The 22,959-nt window shown below is 37.9% G+C and overlaps 2 protein-coding genes across 3 annotated transcripts in view; one reads left to right on the top strand and one right to left on the bottom strand.

The window, feature by feature from the left end:
• LOC136247561 (equilibrative nucleoside transporter 1-like) overlaps positions 1-9,641 on the bottom strand; it is a 265,718-nt gene extending 256,077 nt beyond the window's left edge. Inside the window, exons 1-2 of one of the 2 annotated variants that reach the window (XM_066039314.1) lie at positions 9,513-9,641; positions 1,717-1,828 (exon numbers count right to left, since the gene is read on the bottom strand). The gene's annotated coding sequence lies outside the window, so the exon portion shown is untranslated. Of the gene's footprint in view, positions 1-1,716; positions 1,829-7,713; positions 7,882-9,512 lie in introns of those variants that run through there. The other variant, XM_066039316.1, reaches the window with a different exon arrangement.
• A 1,388-nt stretch (positions 9,642-11,029) lies between these two features.
• Positions 11,030-22,959, top strand: part of LOC136247554 (uncharacterized) — a 90,775-nt gene continuing 78,845 nt past the window's right edge. Inside the window, exons 1-3 of the mRNA XM_066039309.1 lie at positions 11,030-11,222; positions 19,209-19,357; positions 19,796-20,099. Of these exons, the coding sequence (XP_065895381.1) occupies positions 19,805-20,099 (295 nt within the window). The 5' untranslated portion in view covers positions 11,030-11,222; positions 19,209-19,357; positions 19,796-19,804. The remainder of the gene's footprint in view (positions 11,223-19,208; positions 19,358-19,795; positions 20,100-22,959) is intronic.

Below are 22,959 nucleotides of genomic sequence, written 5' to 3'. Positions count from 1 at the left end.
TGTGTGTGTGTGTGCGTGCGTGCATCACCAATGAACATATTACACTGCAAGATGTACCACAGCACTTTCCTGGTAACATAAAACACAGCAGCTATTTAAACTTCTGGGGAACTGTTTGATCTAGCCAATTGTTCATTAAAGGGGCAATGTGTCACGAATTTGTTTTGTTGCGAAGTCATTCAAGATTGCATAAACATGTTATTATTTTCATTGTGTTCATGTATACAACCAGACGGGTTGTAACCAGAGTTGGAGTAACTACACTAAAAATGTAACCCCTTGCATATTACTAGTTACTTTTATACAATGTAATATGTTACAGTTACATATTACTCCCAATTAGTTACATACTACACCTTACTTTGAGGGCTGTAACTAGTAATATTATTATATATTATATTTGTTCATTACAAGCTATAAATTAAGCCCAACCTTCTAAATACATGCTCCCAGCCTACAACTACAAGTGACATGAGTGTGTCCTGGTGTAGTTCAGCCTCAACAACATGTAATAGTTGTAACACTGGTGGGAGTGCATACATATCAGGGAAATGCACAACTTCCAGCGTTGCAACGATGTAAAGTGCTGTGTAATGTAATGGTGCAGTGAACCCCGCTGAACCCCACCAGTTTGATATTAATATACTGGGCGATTGGAGATGTAATCATGTGATAGAAGAGCTCACCGTATGAAATGGAAGGCAAACGGCAACAATGGAAGAGAATAGCACTGGAAATCATATTCAAGGTCTCCATAATCCCGTAAAGCCATCAGTTTAGAAGTCAAAATATGCAATTAACATGAATTCTTTTTGATAGGACTTAAAGTGTGTTGTACCTCCTCTGAGTGATGCCAGGATGGACCCGAAATGCAGCCAATCACATGTTGGATACGGCGCACATTAAAAAGAAGTAACACGTTATACTACGTACTAGTGGAGCAGTGGATAATTGAGTAGACCAGTTTGGCTCTGAGCATAAATATTTATCATCATCAAACACCCTGGCTTTGTAGTACAGTGTAATTCTAATTAAAGCCCTACACACAATTATAATTTATTTATGCTGAGTACTCAACAGAGTCACAGGCTTAATTGCAACTAGTTTAGTGTCTTCATAGCCCAAAAATTAATTGTGCTAACTAAAGATTTACTATGTAACTTAACTCTTCACTACAGGATCAAGTGCTTATTGTTACAATACGATATGTAGTAGCTAGCCTAACCAACTAAAACAGCTGTTAATAACTCCATCATAACTTCTGTCTCTTGCTGGTGATATGAACTGCTTTTATTCATATGTCTGTTAAATCTGATTACTTAAAAGTACAAGTACACTTGTTACTTAACCTGTAGTTGCACTATTAGAAGTATCTATGATGTATACATCTTTGTGTATAGTAAAAAGTGTATTAAGGACACATTGGGAATAACCAATAGTGTCCTGATTATCCAGGTCAATTTATAAGATAATTTGGAATCATTACAAAGTGTCCGGATTATGCGGGTGTCCTCATTTTTAAGTTAACATGTTCCACTGTAAAGGCCAAACCATGCATATCACTACTTTATGGAGGATGTTGAGTTGAGCAGCAACCTTCCTAATATACCCAGCCACTTTTAACAGGTTCTACTGTACTCTCAGAGAAACAATCACAATGGACATACTCACAGACAAACAGACTCAAATGATATACTCACAGACAAACAGACTTACCGGTCACGAGGTGCAGCAATATTAATTTTAACCTCATCATCATCTTCATTACCCTGAGAATCCATGAATACGCTCCTGAGATCCTCAGAGTCAAATGTGTCCATCTAACATACTGTAATGGAGAATTACAGTAGTCGATAATTAACATAATTACAATACAATATGTACTTAATACAATTACAATAAGTAGAAACCACAATCAAGTGTATCTGAAATATTAGCAGTAACAAATGTATATCTATATTCTAGGACAGTATGCATCGCCATTTCCCACAAGTAGCTCTCTAAAACTTAGAAACCTCATACCAAATCCTATATCCTTCAAACATTACTGGGTAGTGACAACAATGGCGTTCATCTACAAAGTGTACCAGTGATACTAAATGGAAATAAAAATTTCCATCCTACTCATGACTTGTGAGAAAGCCAAATCAGGTAATTGTATAATAGAAATTCTGATCAATAAAGTAGATGAATTTGAAGCCAACAAAAATTTATGAAACAAGTAAGGTCATGAATCTTCTAAATAACCTTCATAGGTGGTTTTACCCCTCCAAAGCTTTGTAACCATGGATATTGCTGACATGTCTAATCATTCAAAAGTCATGCACTTCTTGGAAACATGAGGCTATCCTTTAGCTGGTAAACACTTGTGCAATCAACTGTGATTACAGCTGTAATGAGAAGTTGATCTTAAAGGAGCTACACTTAAATAAGTGATAAAGACAGGAATGTGTCTAAGTAGGAGCCTCATAACAGTGGTTCATTTCATATTGAACAGGTCAAAGAACAATCCATATAACTATCTCATATCATTCCTACTCATTACTAGTTCAAAGCATCTGTTGATTTTGCCATTACATTCATGTGGTAATGTGCACAAATATGGTTTCAAATAACAAGGTAATACTTTCCATATAAGAAAACTATTCATTGAACTATGATGACACAATTAGTAACAGGTGTGGATTAAATTAGTCTATCTACCATAAACAAACAACAAATTTAAATCAGCATGTGAAGCAGGTCAGCAGGGAAAAGGTTTGGTTTGTCACAAAGCTAGTCAAAAAGTATTATCACAACACCAGCCTGTGATGGACTATGTATATTCTTGTTCAGTCTTACTGGTATGTGGTATGCTAGTTAAGTATGATAAAAGCCTTTTAACATATTTGAAAGTATGGCCAACATAATTCCAGTAAGGAAATGACCAAACACTGTATGTTATATGACAGGAAGTTAGACTGTGATCAAGACTTAACAGCATTAGATGTTGTCCTCGATCATATTATCAACTCTTGCAGAAATGCTGAGCTTTGATGTGTAACTACTTTTCATCAACATTTCTGGATAGGCAAAAAATTCAATCACACACTCATGTCAAACATTTACACCTACGCTAATAAGGTCACTGTAACTGAAGGTCACCTGTCTAAACCAGCCAATTCAACAATGGTACAATTGGTTTTTTCAAGGGAATTTTTTTTTTTTTTTTTTTTTGCAGTTCGGCTACTATGGAAGCGCCGTCAACAGTGGCTTGGTCATGTAGCCAGGATGTGTGACAATAGAATTCCTAAGATGGCCTTATTTGGGTGGCTTCCACCACCTCGTCCTAGTTAAGGGCCTAAGACGATGAAGAGATGTTGTAAAGAGAGACATGCAACAAGCTAATATTAGTGTGAACACCTGGTATGATGAGGCACAGAGTAGAGGAAAGTGGTTTGAAGCCTGGAATGAGGGTGTTGCCAAACTGCAGCTATTGCAAAACAGCGATGAACACTTACCACCGAAAGAAGTTGAATGTTGTGTGTGCGGGAGGTACTTTAGAAGAGAATCAGACAAAACAAGGCATAAGTGCATTAATGGAAGGGAGAAACCCATCCATGAGCAGGCAGGTGCAATACAATGTCAAAGGTGTGAGAGATGGTTTAAGAGTAGTGGAGGACTTGCAGTGCATAGGTGCACGTTGGGTGATTCAGTCCCTCCAGTAGCATCACTAGCAACATCAACATACTGTGCTGCTTGTGATAGACACTTCAGTAGACCTGGTGATTTGAAGAGACACAAATGTATTACAGAAAACAGAAACCCATTAATAAACAACAAGGAGCAGTTCAATGTAGTCAATCTTGGAAATGGTTTAAGAGCAGAGGAGGACTGACAGTGCACAAATGTAGACCCTACCCGACTTCTTGATTTTGACCTTTTTGGATTTGTTCCCTTCATCAGAAGGGCCACATGACCATTTTATGGCAGTGGTACAGAGGAGGAGGAGGGATGTGTGTGTGTGTGTGTGTGTGTGTGTGTGTGTGTGTGTGTGTGTGTGTGTGTGTGTGTGTGTGTGTGTGTGTGTGTGTGTGTTGTACATGCAGTAAACAAGCCTTGAACATTAAACAGTAGCTACTAAAAATTAACACAAAGTCATGTATCTGAGTCAAACCACATGCAAACACTCTACAAAGAAAAACTCTACTAGATGAATAAAAATTGGAAATTTTAAAATGGGAATAGGGATTGCTAAAAAAGCCACCAAACAAGAAGGGAATCCCTATTTTGACTCTCTGTCATAAATATTTAGTTACATGCTCCCCTGAATCATTTTAAAATGAGTCAAAATAGAGATTTGTGGTTTACATTACCACCCCAGCGATCCCTTCTTGTTTGGTGGCTTTTTTAGCGATCCCTATTCCCATTTTAAAATTTCCAATTTTTATTCATCTAGTTTGCGTACTTTTTATTAACCCAGTAATGGATTTGTTTTACTGATAATGATAATTGTTGTAGATATACGTAGAGCAGTTTACAATTAGTGGCTGTCAAGTTCGGTGTAAGCTTTGTTGTTATCAGACCCACTTGACTACATTATTAGAGTATTTACCTGACTGCTATTGGCTGTGGAGGAGACTATACATTACACATAACAGTGAGCAGCTGTTGTCTAACTTGTCTTACTACATGTGTCAGGACTCTAGTCTCTTACTCACATTAGCATCCTAATGCAGTGTTCATGAATATACACACACCAAATGGTATGATACTGAGCTAGCTACCTGTCATAAGACAATTGAAGACATGGAACTCTGACAAGCATATAATTATAAGTTAAAATAATCAGTGGCTGTGCATTTATTATTTCAGCCAAGACCGTACACAATAAGAAGAATCATGTACAGATTTTCCATGGGTGCATGGACTACAACATTGGCTCACTGGTGCACAGTAGTATAAATGATAATATAATGCTACGTACAATATAGTTTGTGTAGCTAGAGTTTGTTGTTCATGTGAGTATTGTATTCATTGAGTATACCACAGTGAAGAAATCTATGTTGACATGTATATGAATGCATGACTTCCCATAAACGTTATGCGTTATAACACTTTACAGTGACCAGCACTGAAGGTCTGAAGCTAATGTGCATGCACACATATCATTCACAACAACAAAGTCAGGTACTGTGTATAGCTGCAATGTCTATTGTAAACCATGGGTTATCAACAGCATGAAGCCATGTTGTTTACAGAATGTGGTCAGACAATTATGGCACTCATGAATATTTTGATTAACACTAATACTGACTCCACCTAACTTTAGGCATTGCGTGGAAAGGAAATATGGTTTATAGAAACTATATTCATAACAATGAATAATCTCTGGTGTCAGCACTATCACTTCTTCAGTTATGTCTCTGAGAGAGCGCTTGCATGGTCGCTCGTAGCGAATCACGACGGTGCGCTTACAGGAAGAAGTAGACTATACTCACCACGCAGAGTCGCTATGCGAGATCTTCTAAGTCTAAGAAGTGCTGTTGAGTACTTGATTAACTCTGCAACAAAACCCAAAGAAGCTCACACAATGGAATCCTGTAATTTTATTGTTATACGGCTTCTTTAGTATACAGAACTGCTGCCAATAGTGTAATGGTGAAGAGAACTTAGAAAATTTTCGAGGTGTAGGGTGGTTGGCGATCTGTCAAATACGGGCTTAATAATAGGTCATGGACACGCGGAAGGACTCAGTAAGCATGGCTATATAGTTTTTAGGGCGAAAAAGTGGATAACTTTTGCTGTACATGAGTGAAACAAAATAATACTATGAATAATAATAAGAAGAATAATTATACAACCAAGTACTAAAAATAATACGAAACGCGGTTAAAATTACGTCATAAATAAATAAATAATTAATAATTAATGTTTAAGAAAACTACGAGGCCTAGAGACATAAACTAACCGGGGATCGATTCGCCTGTGAACGAAGGCACAAACGTATAATCGTTGTGCCCGTTCGTGCTGATGACTTGACCATACGTGTAATTCTATATAACGCCCAGTACCACACCCTTGCTTAATTACAGATTGTGCAAAGGAGAAGATTAGCAAATGTCCTGAAGTGACTTCAGGAGAGGGAAAGGCCACTTTACACGTAAACAAGAAGACTACAAGTAAGTTAAGTTTTTATGTTTGTAACATCTCAAGTCTCCAGGTCAGCTGCCAGTCACATAAAAAGTTAATTAACAATACAAAAAAACATTAAAACACATGCCACTCTCTTTACATTATGAAATACATGTAAACAATCTTGTCTTGTGCAGCTGGCACGGCGAACTTCCTTTGTGTTGGTGTCAGGCAATTCAATACATGCTTAATCTTTTTTGCCTTCACCTGGCGTAGCTACTAGGTTCTGGCTGGCTTGGCTGTCTTCCTTTGTCTGGTTCATCTGGCTTGCATACTCCTACAGTATTGTGTAGCTATCTCCTGCAAGTTGTGTATGCATAATTATAGTGTGTCACCTGTCATTGTGCCATTGCTTCACGACTGATGAACCTTATTTAGCTCTAGTTGATGTTGATACTTTACTGTATATTGGCTAATAATTTTTATCTGTTGATGTTGCCTATAATGTATTGCTGCATACAATACTGCAATAATGCATAGTTCTCTCCTGTACGTTTTGTATACATAATTACATATACTGTGTACACATCACTGTGCCATTACCACACCAATGATGTACTGGCACTTAGCTACTAGTGGCCTGTAGTTACGATGCCACTATTGTGTTGTATCTGTCACTACTGTGACATATTGAGTTGATTTGGGGATCATACCTTCACCACCTAATAGCCTCACCAGGGGGCTGTCACGTTGGTGTATGTACTTGGTTGTATGTGACGCGGTCCTAGTAATAATAATAATAATAATATGAACAAAACGGCAAATTTTAGTTTTGTCCCAAATACACATACTGTTTCCTTTTCACTTGATACTTACTAGTGGACCAATACTCATTGCAAAGAACCACCAGAGGGTTGTTTTGAGTTGAAGGATGCTTTCCAAGGTAGTTTTTAGGCGTGCGTTCTATTAGAGTTTTTGCAAAAAACATGGGCAATCCCTATTATGAACCCACTATCGTGGTTCATGAGTAGTAGATTTTCTGCTTCAGTGGAGCCTTTCAAATGGGTTATAGGCACCACAGAGGAGTTTGGAAATGTGCATGTTATCCCAATTTGTACTGGAAAGCATACTGGACCTCCTTGGATGCTGAGATGCCTCTCAATTGATGAAATATAACAAGTACATGATAATGGCACAATAAGCTCCACTGAAAGCTTAACTTGGGATATGTATAAATCACTTGAGATCTCGTCTCAGGCCACAAAGTCTTTGTTAGAGAAGAAAACAGATGCTGTCCTAAGAAGAGAGAGAGAGAGAGAGAGAAAAAAAAGAGGAATCTCACTTAATAGTACAAGTAAATACCAAGAAGTCATCCTATGTGACATACATCACAAAGACTATAGTGGCATGTGTCCTAGTAAGGGATCACACAAGAAAAGTCTCCAGACAAATGGTAGCAACAATTGGTAGCCACAAAGAAGGTTCTATCACAGCCACCATTCAATATTGCTACCTTCCTTCAACACATATAATATACCACAACTTATAATCTCAAAACACAAAAAAATTTCATACCACTTATTACACTTCCAACCTCACCCTGCCTACACCCTGTAGTTATTGTAGTAGGTTGACAATCCTCATGATTGGTTTGGAACTTTAGTGGGCATCAGTGACCTCCGCTACACCCTGTAGTTATTGTAGTAGGTTGACAATCCTCATGATTGGTTTGGAACTTTAGTGGGTATCAGTGACCACGGCTACACCCTGGTTACTAATTAATGTCACTCCTCAGTGACCAAACATCAACCTCAGGTTTCTAACCCACTAAAAATAACTAGAGTAGATATCTAACAATAACACACAAAGGTATTGTTGGACTAATGTCAACAGACCCTCACCAAAAATTTCTTAGCTAACTTCTGAGGATTCGTCCACCATAATGTAGGTGTCCACATTCACCCTCACATCCTATAGTATCCATCATGACAATTGATTGTGGGTTTTAGTTAACCTCTCACTGTAAGGTCAACAGATCAAGTTTTTGCTGTTATTAAGGATCACATGACTCTGCAAATGTTTAAAACATATCAAGATATTGTTAATCCTGAAAGCCACACAAACTGATATATCTCCATGGTTACAAACAAAGCGCTGTAATCTTCGAAGCACTTAATCCTATGGCCACGCAATCAACGTCAGTTTACTGGTTATGCATGTATGTTAAGAAGTGACCAGAAATTTTCAGTTTAAAACATGTGTTTACAAAACAGGTTTATGGCCAGGTTGCTTGGCCTGCCTAACTCCATTAGCCTAAAACCAGATATCAAATTGTGAAACAATCCACATAGGATTAGTAATCTGGTTCCTGTGGGCATGAGGACTTCAGGGTGCTGCATTGTTAAACGCACAAAGAAGTTGTAGTGTAGTCAGCAAGTTTAACACAGTGTGCTAAGCTCCTATCATACAGTATGGTAGTACTGTATATATTAATTAAATACAAATACATGACATTATCAACAGATCTGACTATCTATTTTTGTCAAAATATAAAGGTCATAGACAGAGGATAAAGCCTGCAAACTCCCCATACAATGACACACACACATACAGATATCGTCCACAATAAATGGTAAACTACTTTGTAAAACCCACACTACCTCAATAAACACCGACAACGCTTAAATGAGCATGAATCTAGTCTGGCAGTTCCTGTCCCTTCCAATAATACAATGGTATGGGTGATGCCAGGCTAGTATGAATCTAGTCTGGTGCTGCCCACCACTTCACAAAAAGTAAGGGTCTGGTGAAATACTAAATCATTTCTAACACTAAAATTCACCAGTAGCCAATTAACGTGAGGATGTTCACACAAAATCACACTTGTTAAGGTAACACTTTTACTCAAATTGAAGGACAATCATCTGACATTATCAGCAGTTATGTACACTATCTAATTGAGTTCCTTTGAAAATGAATTTGGTATCTGTATTTCACCTTTAGGGAAGGGTATCACTCACTTTCACAACATGTCCCTATAAAACTTACAACAAAAAGGTAACCAAAACAGGAAAAAAGTGCAATCCTGATCTGGATTCGAACCCGGGACCACCAGTGTGCTACCAGATATGCTACCACTGACAGCGCCAGACTAGCATGAAATAAAATTTAAAAATCAAGTGGTTAGGTAATTAACGCATTTTGTGAGGGACAGTGTACCAATGTTCCAAATAATGCTCTGCTCTGTTACAGATAACTAGAACATAGAATATGATAGTTTGCTACCACCAAATACACTGGAAAACACAAGAGGCGGCAAAGTCTCTTTGCCGTGTGAACTCTAAAAAGCTTTTACCCCAGTTTCACACTACACAAAACAAACACAAAGATTCACTAACCGTTACGACAGTCGAAGATCGTTCAAAATCACCAAGCAGCGGTCGTTAATCGTCGTATCCACCTCCTGTTTCTCCACGTGTTGACAATACTTTAGCGCCTAATAAAGAAAATTGACTAAAAAGCGCTTGTGAAAAAAACAAACTAAAAGGCGCATGTTGATTGTCGCCCGTCAAGCAGAAAATTCAATTGCAGGAGCTCAGAAATCCGTGACTGAGAGTCAAAGCTCCCTGGCACAGGCGATTTTGGGGGGACCGGCTGTAGCATGGCAGGTCCCTACTATACAGTTACTATCGTACTGTATGATAATGTTAATTTCCTGGTGATTGGTTAGCTAGTCTATACAATGATATAGCTAACTGGCTAAGCAACATTTTGGATGTATTTGACATCCAAAACTTTTACCAAGAAACTTGAAAATTGTAATGGGAATTGTCTGAGTCTTTTATTGTGACTGGATTAATTGTAGAAATCTTTCGCATAGCGTTCTTCATTTGTAACACTGTAACCGGCTAGTCTCGCGTGGCCAGACCGCTTTTTCTCCCACGGCGCTTATCAGGCGCTTATAATTTCTAATCGATAAGCGCCGTGGGAGAAAAAGCGGTCTGGCCACGCGAGACTAGTAACCGGCAGGGTTAGTGTAGTTGAAAACGAAGTGTAATGGCCACTTTGCTATTTCAGTATTTGATAGTTAGGATATGCATTCAGATGATCACAGTAACAACTTTAAACAGGCTGTAGGACTACCAGGTGCCCGTGTCAGCACTTGTGCTGTAAAGACTTAATAAATAAAATAAATAAATTATGCTTTTGTGTGTTACTTCACGGATACATATGTAATATAAGCTTGAGAATTCATAAAATAACAGAATTTCAATAACTAAGAAATTAACCTTTAATTGTAGAAAAACACTGAAATATGGCTTTTAATTTTAAGTTAAAAGAAAATGTAGTAATGTAGCTCCCTGGCACAGGTGTCAATTCGCAATAGCACAATGCAGCTCTTTTGACTATCATTTGCAGAGATGCTTGTCATACTGTTCCTTGTTTGTATTGCTGTGTAACGTGTGGGGCATACGTAGTTTTTTTAAAAATGCATAATGACCGCTTCACTGTATTAGCTATATGTAACTGATTGTTGGTGCAACTGTTCAGATGCAAAAGCGTACTATAGACAAACTATAAAACTATATTTGTTTCACCATTGAATTTTTACCGTTCTTTACACAAAAGATTTGAAACCTTAGCAGAATAGTTTAAATGTTAAAGTATTTGATAATAATATATAGAGGCACTGAATCGGCTTGAAAGCAATGGAGAAACAATTTTCAAGTTTCTTGGTAAACGTTTTGGTTTCGTAGCTGGGGACCACCTGCAGCATGACAGGTCCCCCTCCCCATCCCGTTATAACTGCCCTTGAGTGCTGAATACATTCACTGTGAGATGATTGCTGCATATCATGTGATAGTGTTATGTGTTGTGACGTCACAAATGCTTTTACTTGGGCGTGTCTCATGAGTGTACTCATGCGTGTCGTACGTTCTCTGATCCGTACATGTGTATCTCATTATTATTGAAGGACATAAGGATCCGAAATTAGAAATCGCTTCTGTCACTTATTAATTTGTGGATACTGCCGTACCCCAGGCGTTGCCACATTTTCGGCGACTGAGAAGTTGAGTCAAGTCTACACTGATCACAGTTCGCTGCAGGTGTGTCAGTATAAAAGTGCGACTGTATCCAATATCCTTGTACAGTTGACAGTATAAATGTACATCGAAAATACTGGTTGGTGTGAAACTGTAACGTGTTAGTATTATTAACAATTTGGCCGCGAGTTCGCGGGCTCTGAGTCCGCAAAATGCACATTGTATATTGGTTTTTGCATTTCAAAATTTTAACCTGCTATAGTGGCACCACACTATTTTTTGTAGTGACAACTATGCATGCTATACGTACAGTATGTTATGGGTAGCAAATCTAATTAAACTGTTACCCCCAAGGGGTGGCACTCCAGTATATCTGTCTTCGTCCTTGGTGAAAGTGGTCAAACTTGGAAAAGACACTTGACTCATGGCCAAGCGAAAGTAAATAAATTCACATTCGCATTTTCTTCTAAACATCGATCGTGTTACACTTTATGGACTGTGCTTGTACTTTGACTGACTGCTTGACTTTTGACTTTCGCTTTGACTGAGGGTGAAGATCAGAGTTCAGGATAAAAGATTAAGAGTATAAGTACTAATAAGTGTTAGAACCATAAATGCCGCAAGATGCAAGCGTCGCAGTACTTTTGGTATCCTGGTAAATTGACTATCATACAGTGCAATAGTAACTGTATAGTAGGGACCACAAAGGAGTAGGCGTGGCCCACAAAATAATATCACCCAAAAAACAGCCTCAATTTCCCCTGACAACGATGAGGCAGTATTGGCTAGGTAAAGCTAAGCCCAAACCAGCTTTCAGATCAACCCGAAACGCTTTCAACAAGTTACTACGGAATTTTAAAAATAATTTGTTTAACGGAATTTTCTAGTGACTGGCTGACTGACTGAGTAACTGACTGATGCCTTCAGACAAGTGTAACTCGATAACAGCTAAGACTACAGGACTGATTTTATTCAGTGTTTGACGTCGCTTTGGCCCGACAGGTGCCTTTTGGCATACCGCAGTACGTACAATGCATTCTTCATGGACTTACCAGTGTCCTTTGTGTCCCATTCATCTTTGCTGACAGTGAAAGGTGTCGATTTGGCGATAGCACGTGATCGGTTCCCTTCATAACGGTAACGGAAATTGTCCGTATTTGTCATAGTGGCTATTTTGATAGCAGAAGTGCTTTTCAAACAGTTCTTGATTCGTTCTGCTGTGTAACGGGTTGAACATAGCCGACAACGAAGCGTAATGGATACTTCACTTTTCAGACAATAATTGATATAACCTGGCCATGGGCGTGCAGCACCATTTCTTTCGGTATGCGTGGATTGCAGAGGTGCTTTTCAAACAGTTCTTGATTCGAAATGCTGCGTAACGGATTGAACAAAGCTGACAATGAAGCGTAATGGATACTTCATTTTTCAGAAGGTAATTGGGGCACGTGGTGCCATTCTGATGTGGTATATGTGGGTCACCAGTCATAATAATTATTTACAAAAAAGTTAACAAACAAATACACAGAAAAATTTGGAATTTTCTACTAGAGTAGGGACCGTAGCACATCGATAAAAAATACTGAAATAAGTTGGAGTAGTGCACGATATTAAATCACAGTAAAACAATAAGAAGTGTATATCCCTACTGTGATCATGATACCATAATGAAAATGCACAGTAGGGATGTAACACTTCTTATTTTTTTTACTGTGATTTAATATTGTGCACTACTCCAACTTGTTTCAGTACATTTTATCGATGTGCTATGGTCCCTACTCTAGTTGAAAATTCCAAATTTTTCTGTGTACATGTAATCAATACATATCAAAACTTGTGTAAGATATTCCGGATTTCCAAATGGGTTACACCCATTTCGTATAAAATAACACCATCTTCTAAACAATGCGCCATAACTTCCGCATACTCTGGTTGACAGACACAAAGTTTGGTTTATAAGATTCCTTGATGAAAGGCGATTCGATTCATGTGTAAGTTTTTTGTGTAGTAATGACTAAAAAGGAGCCTGGTACTGCGATATTTACGTGTTCAGAATGCCCATAAAAATACGTGTTTTTCAATATATCTCTGTAAACTAAGTTGTTTAACATTTTGTATGGTAGGAATCTTATTAAGTATCTTTCGCTGCATAGAATGATACCGAATTTAGTGAATTTGGTTGAGGATAAAAACTTGTAGTAAATTGGGATTTTCCCGCCGAGATAATTGAATTTTCCAATAGGTTAGTGTATGGAGTGCGTATTATGTCATCATCAGCAGTAAATAACTGTCACTATGGTGACTTTTTCCCAATTGTATGGTTGGCATTGGATAGAGAAATCCAAGGGCTTTCTTTTATTGTATGGTGTGCTGTAGAGATTTTGTGAGTTAAAGGTTGTAAATTAGTGTTTTTGTATGTAGTGTAAAATACATGTTAACATCTTATTGTATTAGCCAAGCTTACCCAAGCTTACCCAAGCTCAGGTGCATAATTGGCCTAATTTGGGAAAATATTGGGCATCCTAGAACGTGGCTGAGTGAAGTACCTGACCAAGTTAGTGCACAGCATTCTGCATTAATGACGTGATCTCATCACCATAGCTATTAAGTAGTGAGCATCATTCTGGTCAAGCAGCTTCACTGCGTCCTGTTAGTCCTGGGTTACCAGGTGTATGCATGTATGTCCAAGTGGGTGGGTGGGTGGGTGTTTTCGGCATGATGGGCTGCTATTCAACTGATAGAGCTGGACAGAATCTGCAACTCCAATACTTTCGTCTGTGCCTTGAGTTGAGTGCGCAGATGCGTAGCTATAAATAGTAATGCTGCATGGTGCACGTGACCCATTGTCCCCCCCCCCCCCTTACCTCCCATAACAGTCAATGATGTTAACTTTTATTTACAGAGTAAACAACATTATTTTGCATTGGACAACAAATGACAAGGAATGATGAGATTTTATGATCAGCCTGTTTTACCAAGTTGAGGTTTCAAAAAAGATATTAAACAGATGTTAGATTTATTTAATGCATAATTCTTAATTATTAAGGGTTTAACCCAGTGTTTTGAAAACTTTTAATGTTGACCACCTGAAAATGTTTGATTTGACAAATCCGATACATACAGTATGTTTTGATGTGAAAAGTTCTAGCTAGTTCTATAGAGCTATGTAGCTAGTTCTAGTTTCTTAGCCAATGCTTTAACATTAGCTATGTAAGTGTATTTTGACTCATAATTGTGTAGTACCTTGGTGATTTTTATTGACACGTTTTGGCATATGAATAGTTACTACTAGGATTCGTGATATCCTGTAAAGTATGTAATGTTTTTTTAAATTATTTGCTATGAAGGTGGCTAATCATACTGTACAATAGTACTGTATATTGGGGATCATAAAGGTTTGGGCTTTTGTGGCTAAAATTATAAACCAACCTCAATTTTCCATGACAGCTTTGCAGTATTGGTTAGGCATAACCAAGCCCAGAAATGTCTTTAGGTTGATCCCAAGCCTTCCAACAAGTTTCTGTGGAATTTAAAAAATTCTCTATTTAACAAAATTTTATGCTGACTGACTGACTGATGCCTCCAATCAAGCATAACTTGACAATTGATAAGGCTACAGACTTGTTTTGTGTACTGTTTGATGTCACGTCGTCCCAAGACATGTCATTTTGTCAACCAAAGTATGTACAGTACACACATCATGGACTTACCTTTGTGCTTTTTCATGTTCCAGCACTTTGCTGTCAATGCAAGGTGTCAATTCGCAATAGCACAATGCAGCTCTTTTAACTATCATTTGTAGAGATGCTTGTCATACTGTTCCTTGCTTGTAATGCTGTGTAACGTGTGGGGCATACGTAGTTTTAAAAAAAAAATGGATATTGACCGCTTCACTGTATTATATGTAACTGATTGTTGGTGCAACTGTTCAGATGCAAAAGCGTACTATAGACAAACTATAAAACTATATTTGTTTCACCATTGAACTTTTACCATTCTTTACACAAAAGATTTGAAACCTTAGCAGAATAGTTTAAATGTTAAAGTATTTGATAATAATATATAGAGGCACTGAATCGGCTTGAAAGCAATGAAGGAACAATTTTCAAGTTTCATGGTAAAGGTTATGAGGTGTGGTAAATACAAAGATTTTTCTATACATACTTTAACACCAAATTGACTTTGGCTTCAGGGTACTAATTTTATTTTTTGACTGTTCTATTAGAGTACAGCAATCTTATTTTTTTATTTTTTTATTTTAAAAATCTGACTGTTTTTCAGAAACAGATAAAACACCCACTAGAGCCATGCCTGCTTGGTACCATTTATCAGGTAATTCATGGTAAGTTACACAGTACATGATGTTAACAAATTCTTATGTTAATGTGTTAACAGTTATAAAGTTATGGGAGTTTATACAAGTCTATTTAATATTGGATATTGGCTATCAAGTAAAAGTTTGAATAAAACAATTTGTTGTATCCAGTTGTGTTGAGAGTCTTCAAAACTACACACTCTACTTTAAATCAAAATAGAACTTAATTTCAATCAGTTATTTAACACTAACTGGCTTCATGGCTTGTAAGGTAAACACATAAATTCATAAACCACACTACTGTCTTACTGAAGTGATAATGATACCAATAATGTGAATGGGTCACCAAGAACACATAGCTACATGGATAAACTATCAAATTTTATAATCAAAATCAGCTAGACTTGAGTGGTCTGCTTTTGCTAGCTGCTTTTCCCAAGCACAGTGACGATCTGTATGAGTGGCTAATGGAGCTCTTGCCAGTGGCTATATGTGGCTTTACAGCTCCATGGTATTGAATAAAGGCCTGTGCTGTAAATGTCCTTTCATTTTAGCCAGTTTTGAGACCTGAATGGCCAATAACTTGGCCTCATCCCTACACCTAAGCCTTCTTCTTTAATTTGTTTAAAACAGCCTCTTGCCCATCTCCAGGCTCCCACCACCTACCCCTTTTGGAGCTTACCAACATTTAGTTTTAAAACAGAGGAGGTTGGAAGCATGCATGTGAGCCCAATGGTTGTGTATTGGAAAGGTTACTAGATCTTCTTGGGTGCTGAAATAACTCTCATGTGATGAAATATAACAAGTACATGGCATTGGCATGATGAGCCCCGTTACGCCCCATCGAATAGGTTGACTTTAACTACGTATAAATCACATAAGATTGATACCAGGCCACGGATGCAATAAATGTCTTTGTTGATGAGCTAGAAAGATAGAGAGAGGAGTCCCACTCAAGAAAACCATATGAATATGTACCCAAGAAGTCATCCTGTGTAGCCAACTACTCAGAGCAATCCACTAATACAGTAGTGGTGTGCATCCTAGTCAGGGATCACACAAGACTAGAAAGGAGAAGAAAGCTTCCAGACGAACAATAGCAACAATGGGCCGCCATGATGTAGGTTAGAAATGAGTATCATGGCCACCACTCAAATATTGCTGCTTTCCTTTAATGCTACTAGTATATTAAAAATTATAAATTTAAAAACAAAGTAGGGTTTCAAACGATAAAAAGTAGTGAAACAAGATATGAACAATGGTAGTTATTACAGCATAGCTCATGCAGTGTTAAATCCCTACTTTGGCATTGAACACAAAATAATTGTTATACCATGCCAATGCAGGGATTTAACACGCTATGCTGTAATAGCTACCATTGTTCTTATCTTGTTTCACTATTTTATCGCTTGAAACCCTACTTCATTTTTAAATTTATAATTTTTAATATACTAGTTTGTTTAGTTTTTTTGTTAAAGCATACAGCTAGCTATAAACATGTCACTGTTTTATTAGGGTGACTGCTGTATTAGAGTATCACTAGTCAGTCTGCGAAGATGTGTACTTGCCCCAAAAAGGGGTGTGGTCATGGTGGTTTTGATCGATTATTAGACTAGAGTATCTCGAATCAGCCTACCAACTTGAAGGTGTGTGGTCACAAATACAGCTAGCGTAAAAGGGGCGTGGTCTCGATCGATAGATCGATAATATGTAGAATAAAGAATGGGCGTGGCCTTGTGACCTATTTTGGAGTACTGGTACCTCCGTACAGTCAGGGGCCGTACAGTAGCGTAGTCTAAGCGCCTTAACTAATTTTGTGGCGTATAGATGCTGCTTAAAGAAAGTGTTGATATGGAAAATTAACGCCTCGGTATGGTTTCGTTGGATGAAGAAGTAGACAAACAGCCTGATTGAAGATAAAAGAAAAGACAAGGCGCACAGGGCGTACACTTGTCGGAACCCCAAAAGGCACATCCCACCGGTGAGTTTGTTGTTGTGGCGTAAAATGGTGACCGTGCACTGCTTCGTTTGGGCTCTAGGCTTGCAACTGTGGTCAGTTTGTTGTTGCGGTGTAAAATGGTGACCGTGCACTGCTTCGTTTGGGCTCTAGGCTTGCAACTGTGGTCAGTGAGTGAGTGAGTGAGTGAGTGAGTGAGTGAGTGAGTGAGTGAGTGAGTGAGTGAGTGAGTGAGTGAGTGAGTGAGTGAGTGAGTGAGTGAGTGAGTGAGTGAGTGAGTGAGTGAGTGAGTGAGTGAGTGAGTGAGTGAGTGAGTGAGTGAGACGAAATTTCGAGTTTTGACGATTTTTTTAAAATTCTATTTCTGGCCACCAGTAAGTGTTTTCTTGTTTTTAACACTACATTTGATGTTAGATGGACTAATATTATTCCGTAAAGGTGATTTTCATCGCGCAAGAAGTTTCTAAGCTGGTTTTTAAGGGCGGCATTTTTGGCGGCGCGCGTCACTTTTGATGCAAACCCTACTTAAACAGTACTACTGTACTGTTTGATACGTCACAATAACAAGAAAAACTTTGATAATGCTTAATACACTTCCAACCTCCTCTGAGTTTAAAACTATTTAAAATGATGGAAAACTTAGCTTTCGGCTACTATTATGAACAGTCTACCATGTGGGTGGCAATGTAATGAACAGTCTACCCTGTTAGACTAAGTTGGTTGTTTGTCAAGACCAACAGCAGCCCCTTGTGTATGATATAATATCCTACTATAGGTGGCACCAAACAATTGCTCAGTCTGTATCTGTTACATACAATGCAATGGATACATACTTGGTCCCAAACTTTGAGTTGACAGATAATGCACTGTACACTTAATTTTGCAGTGTGTTGGCTGCTGAGTTATAGAACTGATAAAGAAATAATGAAGACAGACAGCTTTTCAGCTTCATGTATAGACATAGCTTCTGCTGCAAACTGATTGCTTTGCTTCTCCTACTGTTTATGTGACCGAATTTTACAAAGCCAGGCTTCCGCACATGTGCAGTTTTATGATTTTGAGGGGTCATAACTCAACATAGGAAATGCCATCACCTTCAAATCTTCACCTATCATTTTGTAATGTTATGGAAACATCATAAGAAATTTTAAGATTAATAGCTTGCTGTCAGGTCACCTTACAGTTGGTCAAAGTCAAAGAATTGGATGTGAGTGGTAACCTGATTTTGTTGAATTCGGTCACATAATATACGAGTGCTATATTAACACTGACAACAAAATGTTTTATTACAACATAACATAACAAAGCACTGACACTTTGGTAACCCACTGTGTCTAGTAATAAACATAATTTGGAATGGTGCATCTAATGATTTTTACTTATTTCTGAGATGGTTGTATATAGTATGTTGGTCCATTGGACTGACTGTTTTCAACTATCTAGTAGTGTTGATAAATACAGTACCTTGACACAAAAAGCTGGTTTTCAGATAATTGTGTAGCCATATCTACTTTCATATTGATTATTGTGTACGGAAGGTCAACCCACATGACCACTGGGTGTGTTTGTTATCATTCCTCTTATAACCACAAGTGGGTAGATGTACACATTGGTCATATCATATTACAAAATAGCAACCTATAATGTAACTAGTGAATATTATATTAAGAGTAGTGTATTTACATTGTGAGCATGAATACATTGTGGACATGCACTGTAGATGTGTTGTGTAGATGATGTTGTAATAACATGTTATTTGAATGCATTTTTTTTCTAGGTGTTTCAGAGACTACGCTTAATAATTTCATATAACTGATATTTCAATATACATTATAGTGCTTATCTTTACTGCCTTTGGCAGTTTTCTACTTTGTTGCATTGGTCCAGAGAAATTAATAGCCAAAACAGAACACATGTCATTTGAAGGTAATTCGATGTGTAAGTAATTCTAAGTATACTTAACTTTGACGATAAAAAGCAACATGGTTGCTTGTGCAATTTTAGCACAGTAGGACCTCAATTATCCGAACTTCAATTATCTGAACCCTTGAGTATCTGAACAGTAGCAGTGACTGTTCTATTAGGGTATTTTGTCAACAGGTATATGTTTTTTGTCACAGGTTAATGTTCTATTAGAGTAGTTCAACAGAGCTCTGTATAATCAATGGGCTTCATTTATCCAAACAAATTCACTTATCTGAACACTTTTGTGATTCAGCTGGCACACAGGTGCTTGGATAGTGAAGGTTCTACTGTAGTATATCGTGTGTGTGTGTGTGTGTGTTAAGTGTGTTACATGTGTGTATATGTGTGTTAGCATTTATGTGAGTATATACGTTCATTCTTTTTTTTTCAATTCCTCAGAGTAGCACAATGGAAATAATTCTTCAACAATTTTATCCAGACCTGGTAAAAGTCTTACCAATGAACGATCCAGTGTTTAGATCAGAATTGTATTCTATTGGTTTACTACCTGGCAGTCTAAAAAGTGAAATCAAAGGAATGTCAACACGAGCTGAAAAAGCTGAACATTTTCTTGATTGTGGAATTAATAGTGACATTGAAAACTTTCAGAAACTCATTACAGTTATGGAAAAATCTGCTAATGATAATGTACAAAAACTATCCAGAAATATTAAAGATGCTATTGAGTCAAAAAGAAAACAAGGTATTTACAACCTAGATATATAAATGGACATGTTCAAGTATACAGTACTATGTATGTAATCATTGGTAGGGGGATTCATTGATAGGAATCAGTCTTTTGTTATGGTTTGTAGCAGTTATTTCATTCTAGCCTGTCATGCTGTCCATCACTATTCAGTGAACTGGACTACTGGACTGAAACACTGTTACTAAGTCTCACTTGATAAGGTTACGGGATAGTGAGCGACTGTCAAACAAAATAATTATGCTGTCCACCACTATTCAGTGAACTGGACTACTGGACTGAAACACTATTACTAAGTCTCACTTGTTAAGGTTACGGGATAGTGAGCGACTGTCAAGCAAAATATTTATTACGTAATTAAGGCGGGCTTGGTGTTATTGTGTTGTGTATCAGCTGGTAACAGGCTTAAATTATTGGGAGAATAAAGCGTACTGACAGGTACTGATGAAAGCCGGAATGGAACGGAATGGAATCAATAGCTATAGGGGGCGTGCACCAAGTTAAAAGATCATTTAACCAGATGGTGCACTGTTTCCAACTTTCACACAATAACTATAATTGTGCTAGAATTAGTTCGCTTCTGCTATAGACATGCTAGAAAACATTTGCTCGACGGCTATATTTAATGCCCACTGCAAGAATGCGTTGTACAATCGTCTAAGTTGAGCAACTATCATTTAGCTAAGCTATTAACCTATTTTTTGTAAGCACTGTTAACATAACATAGTGCAGTTTGCTAACTCTCGTAAATCGCTGCCAATAATGGTAGAATTATAGTCGCTGAAGGAAACCAGCGACACTTATACAAAAAGGCTTGAATACTGCTACAACATGAAAATACTACAGTAGTTTACCTTTTGGAATGGTAAGGAAGTACTTCTACGTCAGGATTAAACTAAACTGGATGGATTTTATTTACACACACCTTGCCACGTGGTGGGCATTTACTAGAACCTTCGAGTGAATGATTACTATATAGCATGCATATAAACAGAAACAAACTAATTCTAGCATAATTCTAGTTATTGTGTGATAGTTGGAAATAGTGCACAATCTGTTTAAAACTTGGTGCGCGCCCCGATTGATTCCGTTCTGTTCCATTCCAGCTTTCATCAGTAACCTGTGCTGACTGGACAATTACAAGGTACAAGAAAACACACGTAACAGTACAAGATAACATAAAGACCCACGGTAGTGTGTCGTGCAGCCCAAGAAGTAGCCGCGCCACACCATGAGTATATTAACAGGAAGAAAGAAAACGCAATTTTCACACCTACGTAGCTCTGTGATCCCTAATCCGATTGGAGCCAAATTTGCTAGAGATGTGCCGCCCAGTTAGGGGGGTTTACATACCAAATTTGAAGAAAATCGCTCCAGCCATTTCGGAGATACGAGCGAACAAAATTTCATTTTAATTTCTTTGTTTATTTTCTTCTTCACCTTCTTCATTTTGCACACTTTGCAAAATTCGCCATAAAACACAAATTCGTGCTCGGATCGGGCTGAAAATTGGCACACTTAAAGGGCTCATTAAGGCGGATCTCCGTACCATCTTTGGTAGGAATCCGATGAACATTCACGGAGTTATGACCGATTCTTTGCGTAATATTAAGTCGAAGGTCTGTCATGCCTACAGGGTAAACCCCCTGGAGCAATCAGTTGAAAATTGATATGTAGATGGAGCAACCGTCGTAGGAGTGCCTTTTTGTGGTTTGAAAGGAATCGAGATAAAGACCATGGAGATATGACACAAAATCCAAAATTACGCGATCGATTTTTATGAATAAAAAACTATTAGTTTTCGTGTCTACCAGGCAAACTGCTTAGAGCAACGAGATCAAAATCAGTATGTAGCTGGAATAATCATAATAGAAAGTCCTTGCAGTAGTACAGAAGAATAGGAATACAAACCACTGAGTTATGATTCGAAAGGCAACTACGTGCAGCAAATGCGAGATCGAGATACTCTAATAGAACAGTCACCCTAATAAAGAATTCAGCTGCGTTTATAATTTACTCAATTATATTACATTGCAAGTTATTCTGTAGGGAATTCAGCTACAAACAAGTCACCCTGTAGTCAGATCAGCTAGAAGAAGGTACCTAATAGAGAGTTCAGCTACAAAGAAACCATCATGTAGAGAGTTCAGCTGCAAACAAACCACCCTGTAGAGAATTCAGCTACAAACAAATTGCCCTGTAGAGAGATCAGTTAGAAGAAGTTACTTTGTAGAGAGTTCATTTACAAAGAAACCATCATGTAGAGAGTTCAGCTGCAAACAAATCACCCAGTAGTAAATTCCGCTATGAACAGATCACCCTATAGAGAGTTCAGTTAGAAACAAGTCATTCTGTAGAGAGATCAGCTAGAAGAAGTCACCTTGTAGAGAGTTCAGCTACAAAGACACCACCATGTAAGAGAGTTCAGCTGCAAAAAAATCACCTGTAGAGAGTTCAGCTAGAAACAAGTCACCCTGTAGAGAGATCAGCTAGAAACAAGTCACTCTGTAGAGAGCTCAGCTAGAAGAAGTTATATTGTAGAGAGTTCAGCTACAAAGAAACTACCATGTAGAGAGTTCAGCTGCAAACAAATCACCCTGTAGAGAATTCAGCTACAAACAAATCGCCCTGTAGAAAGATCAGCTAGAAGAAGTTACCTTGTAGAGAGTTCAGCTACAAACAAATCACCCTGTAGAGAGTTCAGCTACAAACAAGTCATCCAGTAGAGAGATCAGCTAGAAGGATCACCTTGTAGACAGTTCAGCTACAAAGAAATCACCCTGCTTCATCTTTTTTTCTTCCTGTGGTAAAGAAAAAAAATGATAGGTTAAAAAGCCCTAAAGCCGGCCATAGGCCG

This window comes from Dysidea avara, chromosome 2 (genome assembly GCF_963678975.1).
Source record: "Dysidea avara chromosome 2, odDysAvar1.4, whole genome shotgun sequence".
NCBI classification, from domain to species: domain Eukaryota; kingdom Metazoa; phylum Porifera; class Demospongiae; order Dictyoceratida; family Dysideidae; genus Dysidea; species Dysidea avara.
This window is presented reverse-complemented; position numbering and strand designations above follow the sequence as displayed.